A 21,191-nucleotide genomic window follows, 5' to 3' on the forward strand; every position below is an offset into this window, starting at 1 on the left:
ATCAATAAACCAATTGTTTGGAATCACATGACCTTAGCCAATGTCTCAGGGTTGGGTGTGTCTGCACCCATGCCACCACCTGCCTCTGGCACTCCTTCTCTGCCACCTATCCCACACTCCTTCCACGGCACCTCACCCTCGCCATTCTCAACATCCTTTGCTCCCACCAGATTTATAAACTCCCTTTCCGCTCCATGTGGACAAATACAGTACTGTGCAAAAGTCTTGGGCTTTCCAGATATGCACAGTATATGTGCCTAAGACTTCTGAACAATGCTACATGTACAGCATGCTTTCTGAAAATGAAGGTCGTAGAACAAAATTCTTAATTACTCTTACAGGGATCTCTTGGGGAAATTTAAATGCTGGGGATGCAAATCTTTGTGACTCTGCACAGTGGAAGAAACAACCAGCTGATGCCAGCACGTTACAGAATCAGGTTCAAGGTTAAGTTTCGGCCCGAGACCCTTCGTCTGTCCGAGTGAAGGGTTTCAGTCTGAAACGTTGACTATTTGCTCTTTTCCACAGATGCTGCCTGACCTGCTGAGTTCCTCCAGTGTTTTGGGTGTATTCCTGTGGATTCCCAGCATCTGCAGACTTTCTCATGTCAACCACGCACACATATTCAGCTAAACAAAGGATTTTGGTCTCCAAATTTGAGGAAGGACATTCTTACTATTGAGGGAGTGCAGTGTAGTTTCACAAGGTTAATTCCCGGAATGGCGGGACTGTCATATGTTGAAAGATTGGAGCGACTGGGCTTGTATACACTGGAATTTAGAAGGATGAGAGGGGATCTGATTGAAACATATAAGATTATTAAGGGATTGGACACGCTGGAGGCAGGAAGCATGTTCCCGCTGATGGGTGAGTCCAGAACTAGAGGCCACAGTTTAAGAATAAGGGGTAGGCCATTTAGAACAGAGATGCGGAAAAACTTTTTCACCCAGAGAGTGGTGGATATGTGGAATGCTCTGCCCCAGAAGGCAGTGGAGGCCAAGTCTCTGGATGCATTCAAGAGAGAGTTAGATAGAGCTCTTATAGATAGTGGGGTCAAGGGATATGGGGAGAGGGCAGGAACGGGGTACTGATTGTGTATGATCAGCCATGATCACAGTGAATGGCGGTGCTGGCTAGAAGGGCCGAATGGCCTACTCCTGCACCTACTGTCTATTGTCTATAAACGAAACATCATTCTTCTGGGGCCAAGGCGCAAAGCACAGACATATAGTCACACACAGCACATATACGGTAGTTACAATCCAGTACATACATTCACAAAACAATATCAACACGTCCCTGAGTGGCATGGCCTGAATATGGACATGTTGACATAAAGTATGAGGTGCCAATTTATGTAAGACAGTATAATATTGCTGGCACTATTGTAATAAAACAAGCAATCATATAAATATGTAAAACAGCAGCAATGAGAGATGAAAAGAGACCAGTGCAGGATGAGTGTGTGGCAGTGAATTTGGGAGTGGGGAGGAAGGGGGCAGGGCATTCAGACAGGGTGTACATGAGTGCTGGGTGGCAGCAGGGTGCAAGTTAAGTCTAGCAGCCTGGGAAAGAAGCTGTCACCCAGCCTGACAGTTCTGATTCTGGTGCTGCGTTACCTCCTGCCTAACGGCAGGACGTCACAGAGACTGTGGGAAGGATGGGAGGGGTCTTTGATATTGATGTTGGCGCTGCGTATGCAGTGCTTTTGATACGTGTCCTGAATGGGGGGTGGAGAGAGACCCCGATGATGTTTTCTGCAGCCCTCACTGTACATTGCAGGGTCTTGTGCTGCATTGCAATTTCATACCAGATGGTGGCGCACTCAGAGTCAGAGCCTGAGCCCTAATGACCGAAATGAGATTCGCAGCACTGCTGTTTTTCCCAGAGTCTGCAATTTAAAAGCACTGTAAATCCAATGGATCATCCTGCTGTGTAAGGCAAAGTCTCCCCAATTCCAACCAGGGTTCTTTAAGTCATTGACATTTACTTACCAGTACATTTGCCAAAGGCAGGAATATTATCTTGCCTACCCTAACATGATCATTTTTAATTATCTGCATTTTGTCCATTAACCTTAACTCAAAGAAGTATAATCCCAGTTTCTCTTGTCCTACCAAAAGGAGCCATAAATGGAGGCTAGGTAAAGACATTTGCCTTGTTGTATTTGCAAGTATTGAGCCACCAGGCTCAAGGACTGCTTCTATCCTAGTGTAATCAGACCCTTGGGCGTACCCCTTCTACAATAAGGTACCGGTATATTCTTGGCCTCACAATCCACCTTGTTATAATCTTGCACTTTGGACCTTAAACTGGATATTTTAGACACTAGTTCAAGATGTTGGCTAAGTTACCTTGCATGACTGAAAACTGGGTGATTCTATAACAATGAACAGAAAGAAAATGCTAAACTATTTATTCTGCACTGTGAATGAATGTGATTTTCAGTATGAATATTCCCAAGTAAATTATTCATCTCTTGTCTTCTATAGGTCTGCCCTGTAATTGCGCTGACCAGTTTGTACCCGTTTGTGCCCACAATGGACGTACTTACCCAAGTGCCTGTATTGCACGATGTGTTGGATTGCAGGATAGTCAGTTTGAATTTGGATCCTGTGCATCCAAAGACCCATGCATCTCTCATCGATGCTCAAAAAGTCAAAGGTGCCAACATTTTTATGTTCATCTATATTTCACTCTTCAGAGAAAATGGGTGTGAATATTAACAGTTATAGATGGGCATGGGTTTATCATTTTGCACTGCCTGCCCATTATGAACAATAGAGTTCTTTGTGCTCAGTATCAGCTACCAGACTTGTGCTTCATAATCTTCTGTCATCCTACTTCATGGTGCTAACATGCTGCACTTTTCTGAGCTGTTGTCATCAGCTAACTGGAGGGGATTAGATTTATTAGACACATGTACATAGAAACATTCAGTGGAATGTGTCATATTAACGTCAGCAACCAGCACAGTATGAGGATCGCAGCCCGCAGGTGTCACCATGCTTCCAGCGCCAGCGTAGCAATCCCACAGTTTTCAGCAGAACAACGTGCAGCTGACACAACAGCAGCAAGGCAAACACCTTCTTACTTCTTCTCCAGGCCAGGACACTATGATCTTCGGAATTGTTGCTCTCACAATATTACCTGGCTGTCCCAATGACACAAGTATCTGCAGCAATAAACGAATGAAGGCCCTCGATCTAGGCATGCAGGAGCAAAGATTTAGTATTCTTTTCCATGGGCCTAGCAATACTGCGTATCACAGTCTGTAAACGGAAAAGGAGTGCATTCTTCCTCACCTCTATTTTGCTTTGAAGTCAGTCAGAGCAATTTGACAATACTAGCCTCCTTCCTCCTTTGCTGTTTCATTCTTCAATTTATTTTTGACATTGTTAGGGAAAACATTAACAACTTCTCATATTATTCCCACTTCTTCTCACTCCCCCACCATCCCATGTTCCTTTCCTTACCTAGTTTCACCTGTCACCCACCAGCTTGTGCTCCCCTCCTCCACCTTTTTATTTTGGTTTTTGCCCTATTACTTTCAAGTCTGATGAAGGGTCTTAGCCCAAAGTGTTGATATGAATTTCCCTCTGCAGCAGTTACTTGAAAACAAACCAAAACAGCTGAGACAACACACACAAAATGCTGGTGGAACACGGCAGGCCAGGCAGCATCTATATAGTGTGTTGTTTGAATTTCCAGCATCTGCAGATTTCCTCGTGTTTGCAAAACAGCTGAGAGACTGAATATGAGAGTTGACACTGTATGATGCGCTTCCAAAATAATTAAGCTCCAAAATCTAAAAAGTACCATTAAATGGCTGTGGTGTGCTCTTCAATTCAGAGTCTCCTGGGCAACTCTATCTGCATGAAGTGCATCCAGCTGCAGCTCCTTGAAGACAGTGTTAGGGATTTGGAGCAGCAGATGGATGATCTATGGCTTGTGTGGGAGAGCGAGGATATAATTGTTCAAAGTTACAAGGAAGTAGTCACCCCGAAGTTGCAGGAGGTGAGTAGCTGGGTGACAGTCAGGAGGAATGGAAATAGGCAGTTAGACCAGAGCACCCCTGTGGCCATTCCTCTCAAAAAGAAAGTATACCGCTTTGGATACTTCTGTGGGGATGACCTCCTGGGAGAATGCCATGGCAACCGGGTTACAGGCACTGAGTATGAGTGCAGAAGGGAAAGAGAGAGAAGAAGGGAGCGGTAGTGATAGGGGACTCGATAGTGAGGGGAACAGACAGGAGGTTCTGTGGATGTGAACGGGACACCAGGATGGTATGTTGCTTCCTGTGTGCCAGGGTTAGGGATGTCTCAGATGGTGTCCACAACATTTGGAGAGGGAAGGGGGAGCAGCCAGATGTCTTGGTACATATTGGTACCAATGACATAGGAAGGAAAAGCAATGAAGTCCTGAAAAAGGGAATTTAGAGAACTAGGTAGAAAGCTGAGAAGCAGGACCTCCAGGGTAGTAATTTCTGGATTTCTGCCTGTGCCACCCACCAGTGAGGGTAGAAACAGGATGATTTGGCAGATAATTGCGTGGCTGAGAAGCTGGTGCAGGGGGCAGGGCTTCAGGTTCTTGGATCATTGGGATCTCTTCTGGGGGAGGTATGACATGTTCAAAAGTGATGGGTTGCACCTGAACCAAAGGGGAACTAATACTTTAGCGGGCAGGTTTGTTAGAGCAGTGATCCCCAACCACCGGGCAACGAGGAAACGATATGATTTGACGATATGACTCAGCTGCACCTTTCCTCATTTCCTGCCACGCCGACTGTTGAACTTGAACGCACACAAGGTCGTTATGCACACGAAGGCATTACCCACGCGAGGTCATCAGTCGCCTAAACGCAGTGATACCCTAGTGCCAGGGATCACTGGTTGGCCTGGGGTATCCGGCCGCCTTGCGTGGCCGGTGAGAAGTGCCGTTGGTATCGGCCTGGAGCGCAGACAGATGGACGCTGCCTCTAAACCTGTTTAGCACACCGAATGTTCTTGGGAAACCCAGTGCTAAAATATTCACAGACGACCTAATTCGGGCTCAGGGTTTCGTAAGTAGCGGAGCAGCTACCTTGCTGCAATCTACTGAAAGTCATCGAGCCAAACTTTTGTCAGCTGATAGATCCTACAATGGGAGCGGGCATGCGCCCTGTTGCAATCCTCGCTCGGTCAGTAGCTCTGTCCGGACTGCAACCGCCACGGCCCCGGTATGGGGACCTCCAGCCCTTACCTTGTCCTCTCACTGGTGTGTTACAATGATTTTATATGTTCATATGAGGAAAATATGCACTGTGTGTTTAATATCCAAATGTTACTTAAAATGTTATGATGCTATTGACTTATGAGTTATAATTGACATCACTATATTCATGTGAGGAAAATACGCGCTGTGTTTAATATTAAATTCATTAGATAAACCCTTTTAGAAACGAAATTGAGTGTATTAGCCACTAATAAATGCGCGAGGACTTATAGTTGACTTATCACCTATATTCCGGTTGTGATTAACACCCCAACCCAACCCCCCCCCCCCCCGTCAATAAGAATATTGTCAATATTAAACCGGTCCTTGGTGCAAAAAGGGTTGGTGACCCCTGTGTTAGAGCTGTTGGGGGAAGGTTTAAGCTAACTTGGTAGGGGTTGGGAACCAGAGAGAAAGACTCAGGATAGGACAGATGGTAAAAAAGTAAAGATAGCATGCAGTCAGATTGTCGGGAAGGACGGTCAGGTGATGGGATTTAGTTGCAGCCAACAGGCTGAGTATCAAATCATTAGGGATGCAGAATCAGCAAGGATAGCAAATACGGTACTGAAGGTGTTGTATCTAAATGTGCGTGGAGTATAAGCAATAAGGTGGATGATCTTGTTGCAATATTACAGATAGATAGATAGATAGATACTTTATTCATCCCCATGGGGAAATTCAACTTTTTTTCCAATGTCCCATACACTTGTTCTAGCAAAACTAATTACATACAATACTTAACTCAGTAAAAAATATGATATGCATCTAAATCACTATCTCAAAAAGCATTAATAATAGCTTTTAAAAAGTTCTTAAGTCCTGGCGGTAGAATTGTAAAGCCTAATGGCATTGGGGAGTATTGACCTCTTCATCCTGTCTGAGGAGCATTGCATCGATAGTAACCTGTCGCTGAAACTGCTTCTCTGTCTCTGGATGGTGCTATGTAGAGGATGTTCAGAGTTATCCATAATTGACCGTAGCCTACTCAGTGCCCTTCGCTCAGCTACCGATGTTAAACCCTCCAGTACTTTGCCCATGACAGAGCCCGCCTTCCTTACCAGCTTATTAAGACGTGAGGCGTCCCTCTTCTTAATGCTTCCTCCCCAACACGCCACCACAAAGAAGAGGGCGCTCTCCACAACTGACCTATAGAACATCTTCAGCATCTCACTACAGACATTGAATGACGCCAACCTTCTTAGGAAGTACAGTCGACTCTGTGCCTTCCTGCACAAGGCATCTGTGTTGGCAGTCCAGTCTAGCTTCTCGTCTAACTGTACTCCCAGATACTTGTAGGTCTTAACCTGCTCCACACATTCTCCATTAATGATCACTGGCTCCATATGAGGCCTAGATCTCCTAAAGTCCACCACCATCTCCTTGGTCTTGGTGATATTGAGACACAGGTAGTTTGAGTTGCACCATATCACAAAGTCCTGTATCAGTTTCCTATACTCCTCCTCCTGTCCATTCCTGACACACCCCACTATGGCCGTGTCATCAGCGAACTTCTGAACATGGCAGGACTCCGAGTTATATTGGAAGTCTGATGTGTACAGGGTGAACAGGACCGGAGAGAGTACGGTTCCCTGCGGCGCCCCTGTGCTGCTGACCACCGTGTCAGACCTACAGTCTCCCAACCACACATACTGAGGTCTATCTGTCAAGTAGTCCACTATCCAATCCACCATGTGAGAGTCTACTCCCATCTCCGTTAGTTTGTGCCTTAAGATCTTGGGCTGGATGGTGTTAAAGGCACTAGAGAAGTCAAGGAATGTAATCCTCACAGCACAACTGACCCCCTCTAGGTGAGAGAGTGATTTGTGCAGCTGTAACTGAAGGATGGTTGTAGTTGGGAGCTGAATGTCCAAAGTTACACTTTATATCGGAGGGATAGGAAGGTAGGCAAAGAGGGTGGTGTGGCTCTACTGGTAAAGAATGACATCAGAACAGTGGAAAGATGTGACATGGGATCAGAAGATGTTGAATCCTTGGGGTTTGAGTTAAGAAACTGCAAGGGTAAAAGGACATTGTGGCAGTTATATACAGGCCTCCCAACAGTGGCTAGGGGGTTGCCCACAGGTTACAATAGGAAATAGAAAAGGCTAGTCAAAATGGCAATGTTATGGTTGTCATGGGAGATTTTAACATGCAGGTCGATTGGGAAAATCAGGTTGGTAATGGATCTCAAGAGAGTGAGTTTGTTGAATGCCTAAGAGATGGCTTTTTAGAGCAGTTTGTTGTTGAGCGTACGAGGAGATCAGCTGTACTGGATTGGGTGTTATGTAATGAACTGGAGGCCATTAGGGAACTTAAGGTAAAAGAACCCTTAGGAACCAGTGATCACAATATGATTGTGTTCAACTTGAAATCTGATATGGAGAAAGTAAAGTCTGATGTAGCAGTGGAGTAAGGGAAATCACAGTGGTATGAGAGAGGAGTTGGCGAAAGTAAGTTGGAAGGAGCTGCTGGCAGGGATGTCAGCAGAGCAGCAATAGCGTGTGTTTCTGGGAAAAATGAGGAAGGTGCAGGACATGTGTATTCCAAAAATGAAGAAATACTCATGGTAAAATAACACAACTGTGGCTAACAAGGGAAGTCAAAGCAAAAGAAAGGGCATACAACAAAGCAAAAATCAGTGGGAAGACAGGATTGGGAAGTTTTAAAAAACCTACAGAGAGCAACTAAAAAAAATCATTAGAAGGGAACCGATGAAATATGAAAGCAAGCAAATAATATCAAAATGGAATGTTTTTTCAAGTTTATTAAAAATAAAAGAGAGATGAGAGTGGATATAGGACTGTGAGAAAATGAGACAGGAGAAATAAGAACAGGAGACAGGGAGATTGTTGATGAACTAAATGAGTGTTTTGTGTCAGTCTTCACTGTGGAAAACACTAGCAGTGTGCCTGATGTTGTAGTCTGTGAAGGAAGAGAAGTGAATGCAGTTACTATCACAAAGAAGAAGGTGCTCAAAAAGCTGAAAGACCTAAAGGTACGTAAGTCACCCGGATCAGAGGAACTGCACCCGAGGGTTCTGAAAGAGGTAGCGGTAGAGATTGTGGTGGCATTAGAAATGATCTTCCAAAAATCATTTGACTCTGGCATGGTGCCAGAGAACTAGAAAATTGCAAATATTACTCCACTGTTTTAAGAAAGGAGGAAGGCAGCAGAAAGAAAATTGTAGACCAGTTAGCCTGACCTCAGTGGTTGAGAAGATGTTAGACTCAATTGTGATGGAGGTGATGGAATACTTGGTGACACAGGGCAAGATAGGACAAAGTCAGCATGGTTTCCTTCAGGGAAAATCCTGCCTGATGAATCTGTTGGAATTCTTTGAGGAGATTACAAGTAGGATAGATAAAGGGAATGCAGTGATGTTGAATATTAGGACTTTCAGAAGGCCTTTGACAAGGCATCACACATGAGGCTGCTTACCAAGTTAAGAGCCCATGGTATTACAGTAAAGTTATTAACATGGTTGGAGCATTGGCTGATTGGTAGGAGGCAGTGAGTGAGAACAAAAGGATCCTTGTCTGGTTGGCTGCCAGTGTCTAGTGATGTTCTGTAGGGGTTGGTGTTGGGACCACTTCTTTTTATGCTGTATATCAATGATTTAGATGATGAAATAGATTGCTTTGTTGCCATCTGTTGATGGTACGAAGGTTGGTGGAGGGGCATGTAATGATGAGGAAACAGGTAGGCTGCAGAAGGCCTTAGACCAGTGGTTCCCAACGTGGGGCGTACGCCCCACAGGGGGGTAATTTGATTTTTAAGGGGGGCAATTCGAGAATGAGTTATTAACAGTGAATTTTTTCTAGTAAGTCTGTGTGAGTATGAGTGTGTGTGCGAGTTAATACATATGTGTATATACAGTATGCATACATAAAAATACTTGTGTGTATGTACATGTGTAATTGCGTATGTACTGTATATATAGTGTATCACCGTCATTACAACCATCAAATGGCTTCATAATTAAATTAATGAATTGACTGATGTAGGAAGGAACGAATGAACAAGTCCAAACGCGTAAGAAACTCGTACGAGGTCGCGCCAATGCTGCTTTTTGCAGTAGCTTTCGGTTCTTGGTGGTGTGAAGGTGTGTACATTGCGTCATCTCTTTTAAACGGTGTATCTGTCTTTGTATGCTGTAGAAACGAATCGGCATTGTTTTATTTATTTATTATTATTATTTTAATATCACTTAATGTTCTTTTTTTTAAACAATTTCTTAGTAATTTCTTCCTCAGAACTTTAACAGTCCTTTGGTTCTTTTATTTTTCTCTTTCATGAATGCCATGTTCTTTGGAAGCTTGTTTAAACCAAGTTAATGGTCTTTTAGGCTTCCTCCAGGTGAATAGGAGTTCACTTTTTGAATAATAAGAATTATATATCACCACAGGGGGCATCAGGATTTTAGAGGTGATTAGGTGGGGCATGGCCAAAAAAAGGTTGGGAACCACTGCCTTAGACAGATTAGGAGAATAGGCAAGAGAGTGTCATTTAGGCAGGACGTTGAAGACTTCTTCGGCACGAGGACGATGGTGGTGGCCTTGAAGCATGTTGGAACGGTGCGCTGCTCAGGGAGATGTTGAAGATGTCAGTGAGAGCACCTGCTAGCTGGTCTGCACATCCTCTGAGCACTCTACCAGGAATGTTGTCTGGTCCAGCAGCCTTCCGTGGGTTGACCCTGCACAGGGTTCTTCTCACATCGGCCACGGTGAGACACAGCACCTGGTCATTTGTAGGAGGGGTGGACTTCCTCACCGCCATGTCATTTTCTGCCTCAAACCGGGCGTAGAAGTTATTCAGCGCATCTGGGAGGGAGGCATCACCCGCACAGTCAGGTGATGTTGTCTTGTAATTGGTGATGTCCTGGATGCCCTTCCACATGCGCCGCGTGTCGCCGCTGTCCTGGAAGTGGCTGTGGATTCGCTGGGCATGTGCACGCTTTGCCCCTCTGATGGCTCGGGACAGTTTGGCCCTCGCTGTTGTTAGGGCTGCCTTGTCCCCTGCTCTGAAGGCGGAGTCATGGGTCCTCAGCAGCCCACGCACCCCCGCGGTCATCCATGGCTTCTGGTTAGCACGTGTAGTGAACAGAGTAACATCATCAATGCACTTGCTGATGTAGCTGGTCACTGATGCTGTGTACTCCTCTAAATTGGTAGAGTCACCATCGGTTGCAGCCTCCCTGAACATGGGCCAGTCAGTGTGCTCAAAGCAGTCTTGAAGAGCAGAGATGGCTCCTGCTGGCCAGGTTTTCACCTGCTTCTGAACTGGTCTGGAGCGCCTGACGAGCGGTCTGTATGCTCGGATTAGCATAACAGAAATGTGGTCTGAGTATCTGAGGTGGGGTCGGGGCTCTGCCCGGTACGCTTCGGGGATGTTTGTGTAAACCAGGTCCAGCATGTTCTCCCCCCTTGTTGCAAAGTCCACATACTGATGGAATTTGGGGAGCACTGACTTAAGGTTCGCATGGTTAAAATCTCCGGCGACAATAAACAATCCATCAGGGTGTGCGTTCTGCAGTTCGCTAATAGCCCCGTACCAGAGAACACAGCCTCAGAATAGAGGGGCGTCTTTTAGAATGGAAATGAGGAGGAATTTCTTCAGATCGCGAGTGGCAAGTCTGTGGATTTAAGGCAGATGTTGATAGATTCTGGATTGGTCAGGGCATGAAGGGATATGGGGAGAAGGCAAGAGAGGACTGGGAGGAAAATTGGATCAGCCATGATGAAGTGGCAGAGCAGACTGATGTGCCTAATGGCCTAATTCTGCTCCTATATCTTATAGTAACCTTTGATGCCCTTACTAATCAAGAACTTAACAACTTCTGTTTAAAATATACCCAGTGATTTGGCCTCCACAGTCAGCTGTGGCAATGAAGTCTATGAATTCATCATTGTGGATAAAGAAGTTGCTCCTCATCTCTGCTATAAAGAAACATCCTTGTATTCTGAGACTCCTCCCTCTGGCCCTAGAATCCTCTGCTATAAGAAACATCCTCTTACCTAGTTCTTTAAATATTCAGTCTGCTGAGTTCTTCCAACATTTTGCTTCAGACTGCCAGTCCCTCGTGTCTATGATTATTTGCTGTTCAGTGTTTTAGAAGATCCCTTAAGTATTTAATAATTAATAAAGCGCTTTTGAAGGATGGCCATTTTTGGAAGAATTGGAAAAAATATTAGAAATAGGTTGCCACAATGACTTCATAATCTGTCCTGGTTGATCTTTGCCAGGATGCTGGAAAGATGATCCTGCTCAGAAATGTGAAATTTTTCATGTATCTCAGAGAGCTGATGTAAATGTGGATTAATATTTCAGTTGAAAGCCATTATTTGCAATAGTTCACACTGATTCAGCGCTGACCTACAAAGATACCCCAGCTTAAGTGCTTACGCGTAGCAGTGAGGATTCATTCCTTGATCTTTTGATTTGGGAATGAGGGTTCAACTCTGCAGCTTGAAGTAGATGTGCAAATGATAATTGAAACTCTCTGTATATCCATTAATACTTCATTTCACCAGGAGAATGAACTGTCTTTGAAGATCCATGAAGAATTCAAGCAGAACAACTGCTGGATAATAACTGTAGTCTAATTTACAATGATAAAATGTAGATTATTATAGCACTGTACAGGCCCTTTGCCTCTTAAATGTTGAAATTCAGCTTGCGTGGACCAAGTTCCCCCTCATGTTCTTCTTAGGCATTTCACCCTTCACCCTTAACTCATGACCTCCGGTTGTAGACCCACCCATCCTCAGTGGAAAAACCCTGCTTGCATTAACCTATCTATACATCTCATAATCCTCTACATTCTAAGGAATACAGTCCTAACCCATTCAATCTTTCCTTGGCAAAATCCTTGTAGATTTTCTTTGCACTCTTTCAACCTTTTGTACATCTTTCCTGTAGCTAGGTGAGCAAAACTGCACACAATACTTAAAGTTAGGCCTTCACCAACATCTTATACAACCTCAACATAACATCCCATCTCCTCTATTTAATACATTGATTAATGAAGGCCAATGTACCAAAAGCTTTCTTTCCAGCCCTGTCTAACTGTAACACCACTTTCAACAAATCATGGACCTTTATCCCCAGATCCCTTTGTTCTACCACACTCCTCAGTGCCCTACAGTTCACTGTGTAAGAGCTACCCTGGTTGGTCCTATCAAAGTGCAAAACCTTGCACTTGTCTGCATTCCATCTGCCATTTTTCCAGCTGATGCAGATCCCTCTGCAAGCCATCTAGCCTTCCTCACTGTCCACTAAACCCTGGTTGATCACATTATTATCTAGATCATTGATATAGATGATAAATAACAATGGCTCCAGTACCAATCCCTGTGGCACACCACTAGTCACAGGCCTCCAGTCAGAGAGGCAACCGTCTCCCACCACTCTCTGCCTTCTCCCACAAAGCCAATGTCTAATCCAATTTACAACCTCATCCTGAATGCCAAGCAACTGAAACTTTTTGACCAACCTCCTGAGCGGGACTTTATCAAATGCCTTGCTGAAGTCCATGTAGATAACATCCACTGCCTTGACATCATCCACCTTCCTGGTAACTTCCTCAAAAAACATTATAAGATTGGTTAGATGTGACCTACCATGCACGAAGCCATGCCGACTATCCTTAATCAGTCCATGTACTCATATATCCGGTCCCTTAGAATACCTTCCAATAACTTTCCTACAAATGACGTCAGACTCACTGGCCTATAATTTCCTGGTTTATGTTTAGAGCCTTTCTTAAACAGTGGAAGAATATTGGCCATTATCCAATCCACAAGTACCTCTCCTGTCGCTAAGGATGATTGAAATATCTTTGCTAAGGCCACAGCAATTTCTGCATTGGCCTCCTGTAGGTTCCGAGGGAACTCCTTGTCAGGCCCTGGGGATTTATTCACCCTGATTTGCCTCAGGACAGCAAACACCACCTCCACTGTAATCTGTACAGGGTCCATGAAGTTGGTGCTGCTTTGCCTCACTTCTATAGACTCTGTGTCCATCTCCTGAGCAAATACAGAAGCAAAAAAATTAATTTCAAATCTGTCCCATCTGTTTTGATTCCACACATGGATTACCATTCTGGTCTTCCAGAGGACCAATTTTATCCCTTGCAATCCTTTTGAACTTAGCATATGTGTAGAATCCCTTAGGATTTTCCTTCACATTGCCTGCTAGAGACACCTCGTGCCGCCTTTTAGCCTTCCTGATACACACCATGATAATGTAGCGGTTAGCACTGTGCTAATACAGTTCTTGGTGTTAGAGTTAGGACTTCATTTCCAATATCATCTGCAAGGAGTCCTTAAATCCAACCCATGGAATGCGTGGGATTTCTCCAGGTTTACTGCCACAATGGAAAGACGTGCTGGTTGGTAGGTTATTGTAGGTTGTCCTGTGATTCGGCTAGGATTCAATAGTGGGTTGCTGGGGGGGTGCAGCTGGAAGGGTCAGAAGGACCTATTCTGCGCTGTATCTCAATCAGTCAATTAATTAATAGAGTATTTTGTTTTCAAAGGTGTATTCCAAAGCCAAAAGTTTGTCTGACCAGCATTGACCTGTTTGAATGTGACCAGTACGAGTGTATCTCAAAATCAGTGAACTGTGAACTGCTTCCTGTTGAACCGGTTTGTGATACAGAAAATACAGAGCACTCCAATCGATGTGCCTTGTACCAAAGATCCAAATCTTTGTCCTATATGGGCCCATGCCAGGTATGAACACACACATTTCACATTCTACAAATATATACTGTTACTAGAACTGTGAACTTGAAGACTAATTCTGTATTGTTTCTTACTGTGACTGGGGACTGGTGGGATTTTGGAGAACTAATTATTTGGATTTATTGTAGAGTAATACACACAAAATACTGGAGGAACTCAGCAGGTCAGGCAGCATCCATGAAAGGAATAAACAGTTGACTTTTCAGGCCAAGACCTTCATCTCCCATCTATCAACTCCAGCTTCTTACTTCATCCTCTCTGCCCCAGTTAGCCACCTGGCCTCACCTATGAGCTGGAACTTGTACACCTCCCTCTCACTCCATCTTCTTATTCTGGCTTTCCTTTCCAGTACTGATGAAGGATCTTGGCAGTTTACTCCTCTCCGTAGATGCTGCCTTTGTGCATCTTGTTCAGCATTTCCTGCACTTGTAGGATTTCATGTGTTTATTATTCCCCTTTTTGTCTCTTTAGATCAGGGGCTGCCAATCTATTTTATGCCATGAACCAATACCATTAAGCAAGGGGTCCATGGAGCACAAGTTGGGAACTTTAGATGGTAATTCTGCCCCACTCATCATAAATTAACAGAACCCTTCAAAACCTAGCATCTCTCTTCTTATTCTAAACTAGGCCATCTCTCACACCCCTCCCCCAAATGTCCTATTATAGTTATCTGCATGAACTGAGCTCAGCAATTCCTGCAAGGTCTGTTTCCACCACACCTCGTGTGCTTATTGCTTTGCACACAATGATCCTGAGACTCCCTATGCTGGGATTACTTGTTTCAGAAGATTTTCAAAAATGGCATCTCACATACTTATAGAAGCCTTGTCACAAAAAGTAATTTCAAGTCTGAACATCACCATAATTATTCCCATTCTGAGGTGTCGATCAATGGCCTCCTCTTGTGCCAAGATGGGGCCACCTTCAGGGTGGAGGAGTTACACCTTATATTCCATTTGGCTGGTCTCTAACCTGATGGCATGAATATCGATTTCTCCTTCCAGTTAGCTAATATCTACCCCCCCCCCACCCCACTTCCTCTGTTCCCCACTCTGACCTTTAACTTCTTCTCATCTGCCTATTACTTCCCCCTGGGTCCCCTCCATCCTTTTCTCCTATGTTCCACTCTGCTCTCCTATCAGATTCTTTCTTCTCCAGCCCTTGACCTTTCCCACCCAGCTGGCTTCACCAATCACCTTCCAGCTATCCTCCTACCCCTCCCCCACCCTTTTTATTCTGGACGGAAGCATCAACAGCCTGTTCATTGCCATAGATGCTGCCTAACTTGCTGAGTTCCTCTGGCATTTTGTATGTGTTGCTTTGGATTTCCAGCATTTGCAGACTTTCTTGGGTTTACCATAATTTATTTACTTAGTGTTACGTTATGTTACTTAACTTGTCTAGAACGTTAAATATTACACCACAATTTACTAGGAGATTTACTAGAATGTTACCTGGGTTTCAGTGCCTAAGTTACAGAGAAAGGTTGAACAAGTTAGGTCTTTATTCTTTGGAGTGTAGAAGGTTGAGGGGGGACTTGATAGAGGTATTTAAAATTATGAGGGGGATAGATAGAGTTGTCGTGGATAGGCTTTTTCTATTGAGAGTAGGAGATTCAAACAAGAGGACATGAGTTGAGAGTTAAGGGGCAAAAGTTTAGGGGTAACACGAGTGGGAACTTCTTTACTCCGAGTGGTAGCTGTGTGGAACGAGCTTCCAGTAGAAGTGGTAGAGGCAGGTTCGATTTTGTCATTAAAAAAAAAATTGGATAGGTATATTGTTATGGGCTGAGTGCAGGTAGGTGGGACTAGGTGAGAGTAAGGGTTCGGCACGGACTAGAAGGTCCGAGATGGCCTGTTTCCATACTGTAATTGTTATATGGTTATATAGTTAATAACTGTCCCTTCAGCCCACAATGTTGTGCCAACCTTTTAACCTACTCCGCAATCAATCAAAGCCTTCCCTCCTATGTAGCTCTCTATTTTTCTATCATCTATGTGCCTTTCTAGGAGTCTGCTAAATCTCTGTAATGTATCTGCTTCTACCACCACCCCAGTGGTGTATTCCATGTACCACACCCACCACTCTCTGTCTAATAAAGCAACTACCTCTGACGTTCACCCTCTGCTTTCCTCCAATCACCATAAAATTATGCCCGCTCACATTAGCCATTTCCAACCTGGGAAGAAGTTTCTGGCTGTCCACTCAATCTGTGCCTCTTATCAACTTGTACATCTCTATCAAAATCATATCTTCTCCTCCTTCACTCCCGAGAGAAAAGCCCTAGCTCGCTCGACATCATAAGACATGCAAGGAAAATTAATATTTTCGTTTGGAAGGGTCTATTTTGCTTAACTGCAGTCAATGGAATAATGTGAAACTGCAGTGGAACTCAGTTGAAATGATGTGTATGTGAATAAAGGGGGCCAAATCTGCTTGGCTGCCTGTTCGACAGGGGTCAGTATTTTCACATGATATGTCCGTGATTTGGATTGAATTGATGGTTTTGTAGCCAAGTTTGCAGACATTACGAAGATGGATGGAGGGGCACGGTGTGTGCAGAAAGACTCGGATAGATTGGGAGAATGGGTAAAGAAGTGATGGACTATCATGTCGGGAAATGTATGGTCATGCACTTTTGGTAGAAGGAATAAAGGACTATTTTCTAAACGGGAGAAAACTCAAAAGTCAGAGGGACTTAGGAGTCCTCATACAGGATTCCCTAAAGGTTAATTTACAGGCTGAGTTAGTGGTGAGGAAGGCAAATGCAATGTTAGCATTTATTTGACAGGACTAGAATATAACAGCAAGGTGTAACGCTGAGTCTTTGTGAGACCACAGTATTATGAACAGATTTGGGCCCTTTATCTAAGAAAAAACTGTTGGCATTGGAGGACCCGGAGGTATGATTCTAGGTATGAAAGAGTTAACATGTGAGGAGCGTTTGATGGCTCTGGGCCTGTACTCACTGGAGTTTAGAAAATGTGGTGGGGGGGGGGGGGGATCTCATTGAAGCTTATCGAATATTGAAAGGCCTCAATAGAGTGAATGTTTCCCAGGACCAGAGTGCCCAACCTCAGAATAGAGGGACGTTCATTTAGAACAGTGATGAGGAGGAACTACTTTTGCCCAGAGGGTGATGAATCTGTGAAATTCATTGCTACAGAGAGCTGTGGAGGCCAAGTGGTGGAGTATATTGAAAGCGGAAGTTGATAGGTTCTTGATTAATCAGGGTGTCAAAGGTTTCAGGAAGAGGCAGGAGAATGGGTTTGAGAAGGAGAGTAAATCAGCCATGATGGAATCGTGCTGTAGACTCGATGGGCTGAATGGCCTAATTCTGCTCCCATGTCCTGCGGTCCTTATGGCATTTGAGGGAGAAAGCGCAGGGCGAGTTTTTCACTAGAGTGGTAGGTGGTACCTTGGGACTGCTGCAAGCAGATATGATAGTAGCACCTAGGAGGCTGTTTGACAAGCACATAAATATGGAGAGAATACAATAGAAGAAAATTTAGTTTAGTTTGGCATCATGTTCGCTGCAGACATCTTGGGCGCAAGTGCTTCCTCCTGTGCTGTACTGTTGTATGCTCTAAGTAAAAAGATGTATATCTTAATACATCTGTCCATTTGTCCTTATCTTTTCAAATCCATCTTCCTCTATCTTTGTTTCTTTTCCATGATGAAGTTTTGCATTCTGCTTTGCTCCATATTTTAGCCTTGTGCTATTCATTCAGTACTCATTCAGCCGACTTGATTAAAGGTTTAACACACACAAGATGCTGGAGGAACTCAGCAGGCCAGGCAGAAATAGAATAAACATTGATTGTTTATTCATTTCCATAGATGCTGCCTAGCTGAGTTCCTCCAGCGTTTTGCGTGTGTTGCTTTGGATTTCCAGCATCTGCAGATTTTATTTCTTTTAAATTGTTTGATCAGTTAGATTGTGGATGCCCTGTAGGGGGCAGTATGTCACTAGCGAGGTTGAATACTGAGACTGTTCTCTGGAGTTTAGAGGAATGGGAGGAGATTTCATTGAAACAGACGACATTATTAAAGATCATGGGAAGGCTACATAGACAGAACTTAAGTGTTTGAAATTCTTTTTCTTGGATGTCTGAAGGTCTCATCATTGATACCTGAACGTAGCACAGAACAGACCTGTTAGCCCACAGTGTTATGCCAACCTTTCCTAGGATCACAAACAGGAAAATCTGCAGGTGCTGGAAATCCAACCAACATATACAAAATGCTGGAGGAACTCAGCAGGCCAGGCAGCACCTATGGAAAAGAATGGTATCAACTTTATTCGCCATATATATTTACAGGTATTAGGAATTAAAAACAGCAACATTCAACAATTATAAAGGTTTATAAAAATATTAAATTTAGAAGTTAAAGTACAGATATAGAATTAAATGTTCATAAATACAATGTGAAAAGCATTATCCTCCTTCCCCCTCCCCACCTTCTTATTCTGGCATTTTCCTCCTTCCTTTCTTGTCTGAGCCCAAAACATCGACTGTTTATTAATTTCCATAGATGCTGCCAACCTGCTGAGTTCTTCCAGCATTTTGGTCCGTTACAAAAAGTGGTTTAAAGTGCTTGCAGTGCAGTGATGGGGGTAATAAAGAGAGGGGTGGGGGCAGGTAACTAAAGCGATTGATGAGATTAAGTGCCTGGGAAGGAACTAACAACATGGTGTGGTTTTCTTTTGTGTTTTAATAGCCTTTTAACTTACTCTAAAATCAATCTAACCCGTCCCTCCCATGTAGCCCTCTATTTTTCTTTTGTTCAGAAACATTAATGGGGATGAAGGAACTTCAGGATATTTTACTAGTGAAGTGATTAAAGTGAACAAGAAGCCATGGAAAAGCATGCCAAATAGCATACTCTTATTTTTTATGATTTAAACACTTCCAGTACCCAACCCATAAAATATCAGGAAGATGAAGCACACAAGTTTCACTAAACGTGGGTTCCTTTCATTGGTCAGTTCAGCCAGTGTTTCATCAGTTGTGTTAACTCAATGAATTCACTTAAAGTGAATCAGAATCAGGTTTAATATCACCAGCATATGTTGTGATATTTGTTGGAACATAAGAAATAGGAGCAGGAGTCGGCCATCTGGCCCATCCAGCCTACCCCGCCATTCAATAAGATCATGGCTGATCTGTCTGTAAACTCAGCTCCATCTACCTGCCTTTTCCCCATAACCCTTAATTCCCTTATTATGTAAAACCCTATCTAACTGTATCTTAAATATATTTACTGAGGAAGCCTCGATTGCTTCCTTGGCCAGAAAATTCCACAGATTCACCACTGGCTGGGAAAAACAGTTTCTCCTCATCTCCATCCTAAATCTCCTCCCCTGAATCTTGAGGCAATGTCCCCTAGTTCTAGTCTCACCTACCAATGGAAACAACTTTCCTACTTCTATCTCATCTATCCCTTTCAAACTTTTGTATGTTTCTATAAGATCCCCTCTCATTCTTCTGAATTCCAGAGAGTATAGTCCCAGGCGACTCAATCTCTCCTCATAGGTTAACCCCTTCATTCTTGGAATCAACCTGGTTAACCTCCTCTGCACCGCCTCCAAAGCCAGTATATCCTTCCTCAAATACGGAGGCCAGAACTGCACACAGTACTCCAGGTGCGGCCTCACCAGTACCCTGTATAGTTGCAGCATGACCTCCCTGTTCTTAAATCCAATCCCTCTAGCAATGAAGGCCAACATTCGGTTTGCCTTAATAACCTGTTGCACCTGCAAGCCAACTTTGTGCCAGCAGTACAATGAAGTACATGGTAAACAAATACAGAGGAAAAAACCCGAGTTACACAAAGTATGTATATGTCTGTTAAATAGTTAAATTTTTTTTAAAAAGTGCAGAAAAACAAATAAATAGTGAGGTAGTGTTCATGGGTTCAGTGTCCCTTCAGAAATCAGATGGCAGAGGTGAAGAAACTGTTGCTGAATTGCTGAGTGTGTGCCTTTAGGCTTCTGTACCTCCTTGCTGACAGTGACAGTGTAAAGTCTGCATATCCTGGGTTGTGGGGTGGGGGGGGGGGGGTCACCTTCCTATGGCAGCACTCCTTGAAGATATCTTGGATACTATAGAGGATACTATAGATGGCCCAACTGACTAACTTTACAAGTATTTCCAATTTACTTCAATCTCGTGCCGTCGCATCCCCCCCCACCCCCACCCCAATACCAGATGGTGATGCAGCTAGTCAGAATGCTCTCCATGGTACATTTGTAAAAGTTTTTGAGTGGTTTAGTTGACAAACCAAATCTCCTTACACTTCTAATGAAATATAGCTGCTGTCTTGCTGCATCGATATGTTGCAACCAGATTAGTTCGTCAGAGATATTGACACCCAGGAACTTGAAATTGCTCACTCTCTCCACTTCCAATATCTCTATGAGGATTAGATTTTGTTCCCTTACCCTTCCTGAAGTCCACAATCATCTCTTTGGTCTTGCTGACGTTGAGTGCGAGGTTGTTGCTGAGACAATCTAACAGTATATATCAAATAAATAATGCACTGAGACTTCTGGTTTTGTATTTTCTTGGAAGGATATGTGCGGAAAGCAACCAGTTTGTGGCCACAACGGTGAGACCTATGATAACGTGTGTGCTGCCTACTCGGATCGTGTGGCAGTGGACTATATCGGACCTTGCCAAGCTGTGGGCATTCGTCCCGAATATAATTCTCACCCCGAGTGCTCAAATGTTATCTGTTCACCACTGCCAAGCAATGGATGCAAGCCCGTCACTCCACCTGGTATGGGGACAAAGTCTTTTCTGACAACTGTTAATCTGATTTTGGTTTTTTTTTGTTTAAATCTGCTGACCGTGTTCTTTTGCTCAAACTCATAATATCCTCAGCTGGTTTATTTTACATAGTTAATTTGTAATGCTTGCTTAAAGGATTCCCCACAAGTGGAACACACAGAGAGAAACCATGACAGCACAATCACACGCTGAGTCTAAGTCTGGGGCTGGTTGTTTTCCTTTTTTGAATATTCCCCCCCCCCCCCCACCACCTCTCCATCATCAGACATTCTTTAATATGATAAAAGGCTGGTGCTTTCCCAGTTATATGACGAATAAACACTTCTCGGTCTTCTAGCCAGGTGCAGGTATTGATTACAACTGATGTTTCGATGACAGACTCTACCATCTTCAT

General features: G+C 43.8%; 1 protein-coding gene across 3 annotated transcripts in view; it reads left to right on the forward strand.

The window, feature by feature from the left end:
* reck (reversion-inducing-cysteine-rich protein with kazal motifs) overlaps window positions 1–21,191 on the forward strand; it is a 185,313-nt gene that overhangs the window by 146,137 nt on the left and 17,985 nt on the right. For all 3 annotated transcript variants that reach the window (XM_073029289.1, XM_073029443.1, XM_073029366.1), the window contains 3 exons: window positions 2,493–2,664; window positions 13,793–13,988; window positions 20,579–20,786. In XM_073029289.1, coding sequence (XP_072885390.1) covers window positions 2,493–2,664; window positions 13,793–13,988; window positions 20,579–20,786 — 576 coding nt within the window. The remainder of the gene's footprint in view (window positions 1–2,492; window positions 2,665–13,792; window positions 13,989–20,578; window positions 20,787–21,191) is intronic.

Source organism: Hemitrygon akajei, chromosome 1 (assembly GCF_048418815.1).
Source record: "Hemitrygon akajei chromosome 1, sHemAka1.3, whole genome shotgun sequence".
Taxonomy (NCBI): domain Eukaryota; kingdom Metazoa; phylum Chordata; class Chondrichthyes; order Myliobatiformes; family Dasyatidae; genus Hemitrygon; species Hemitrygon akajei.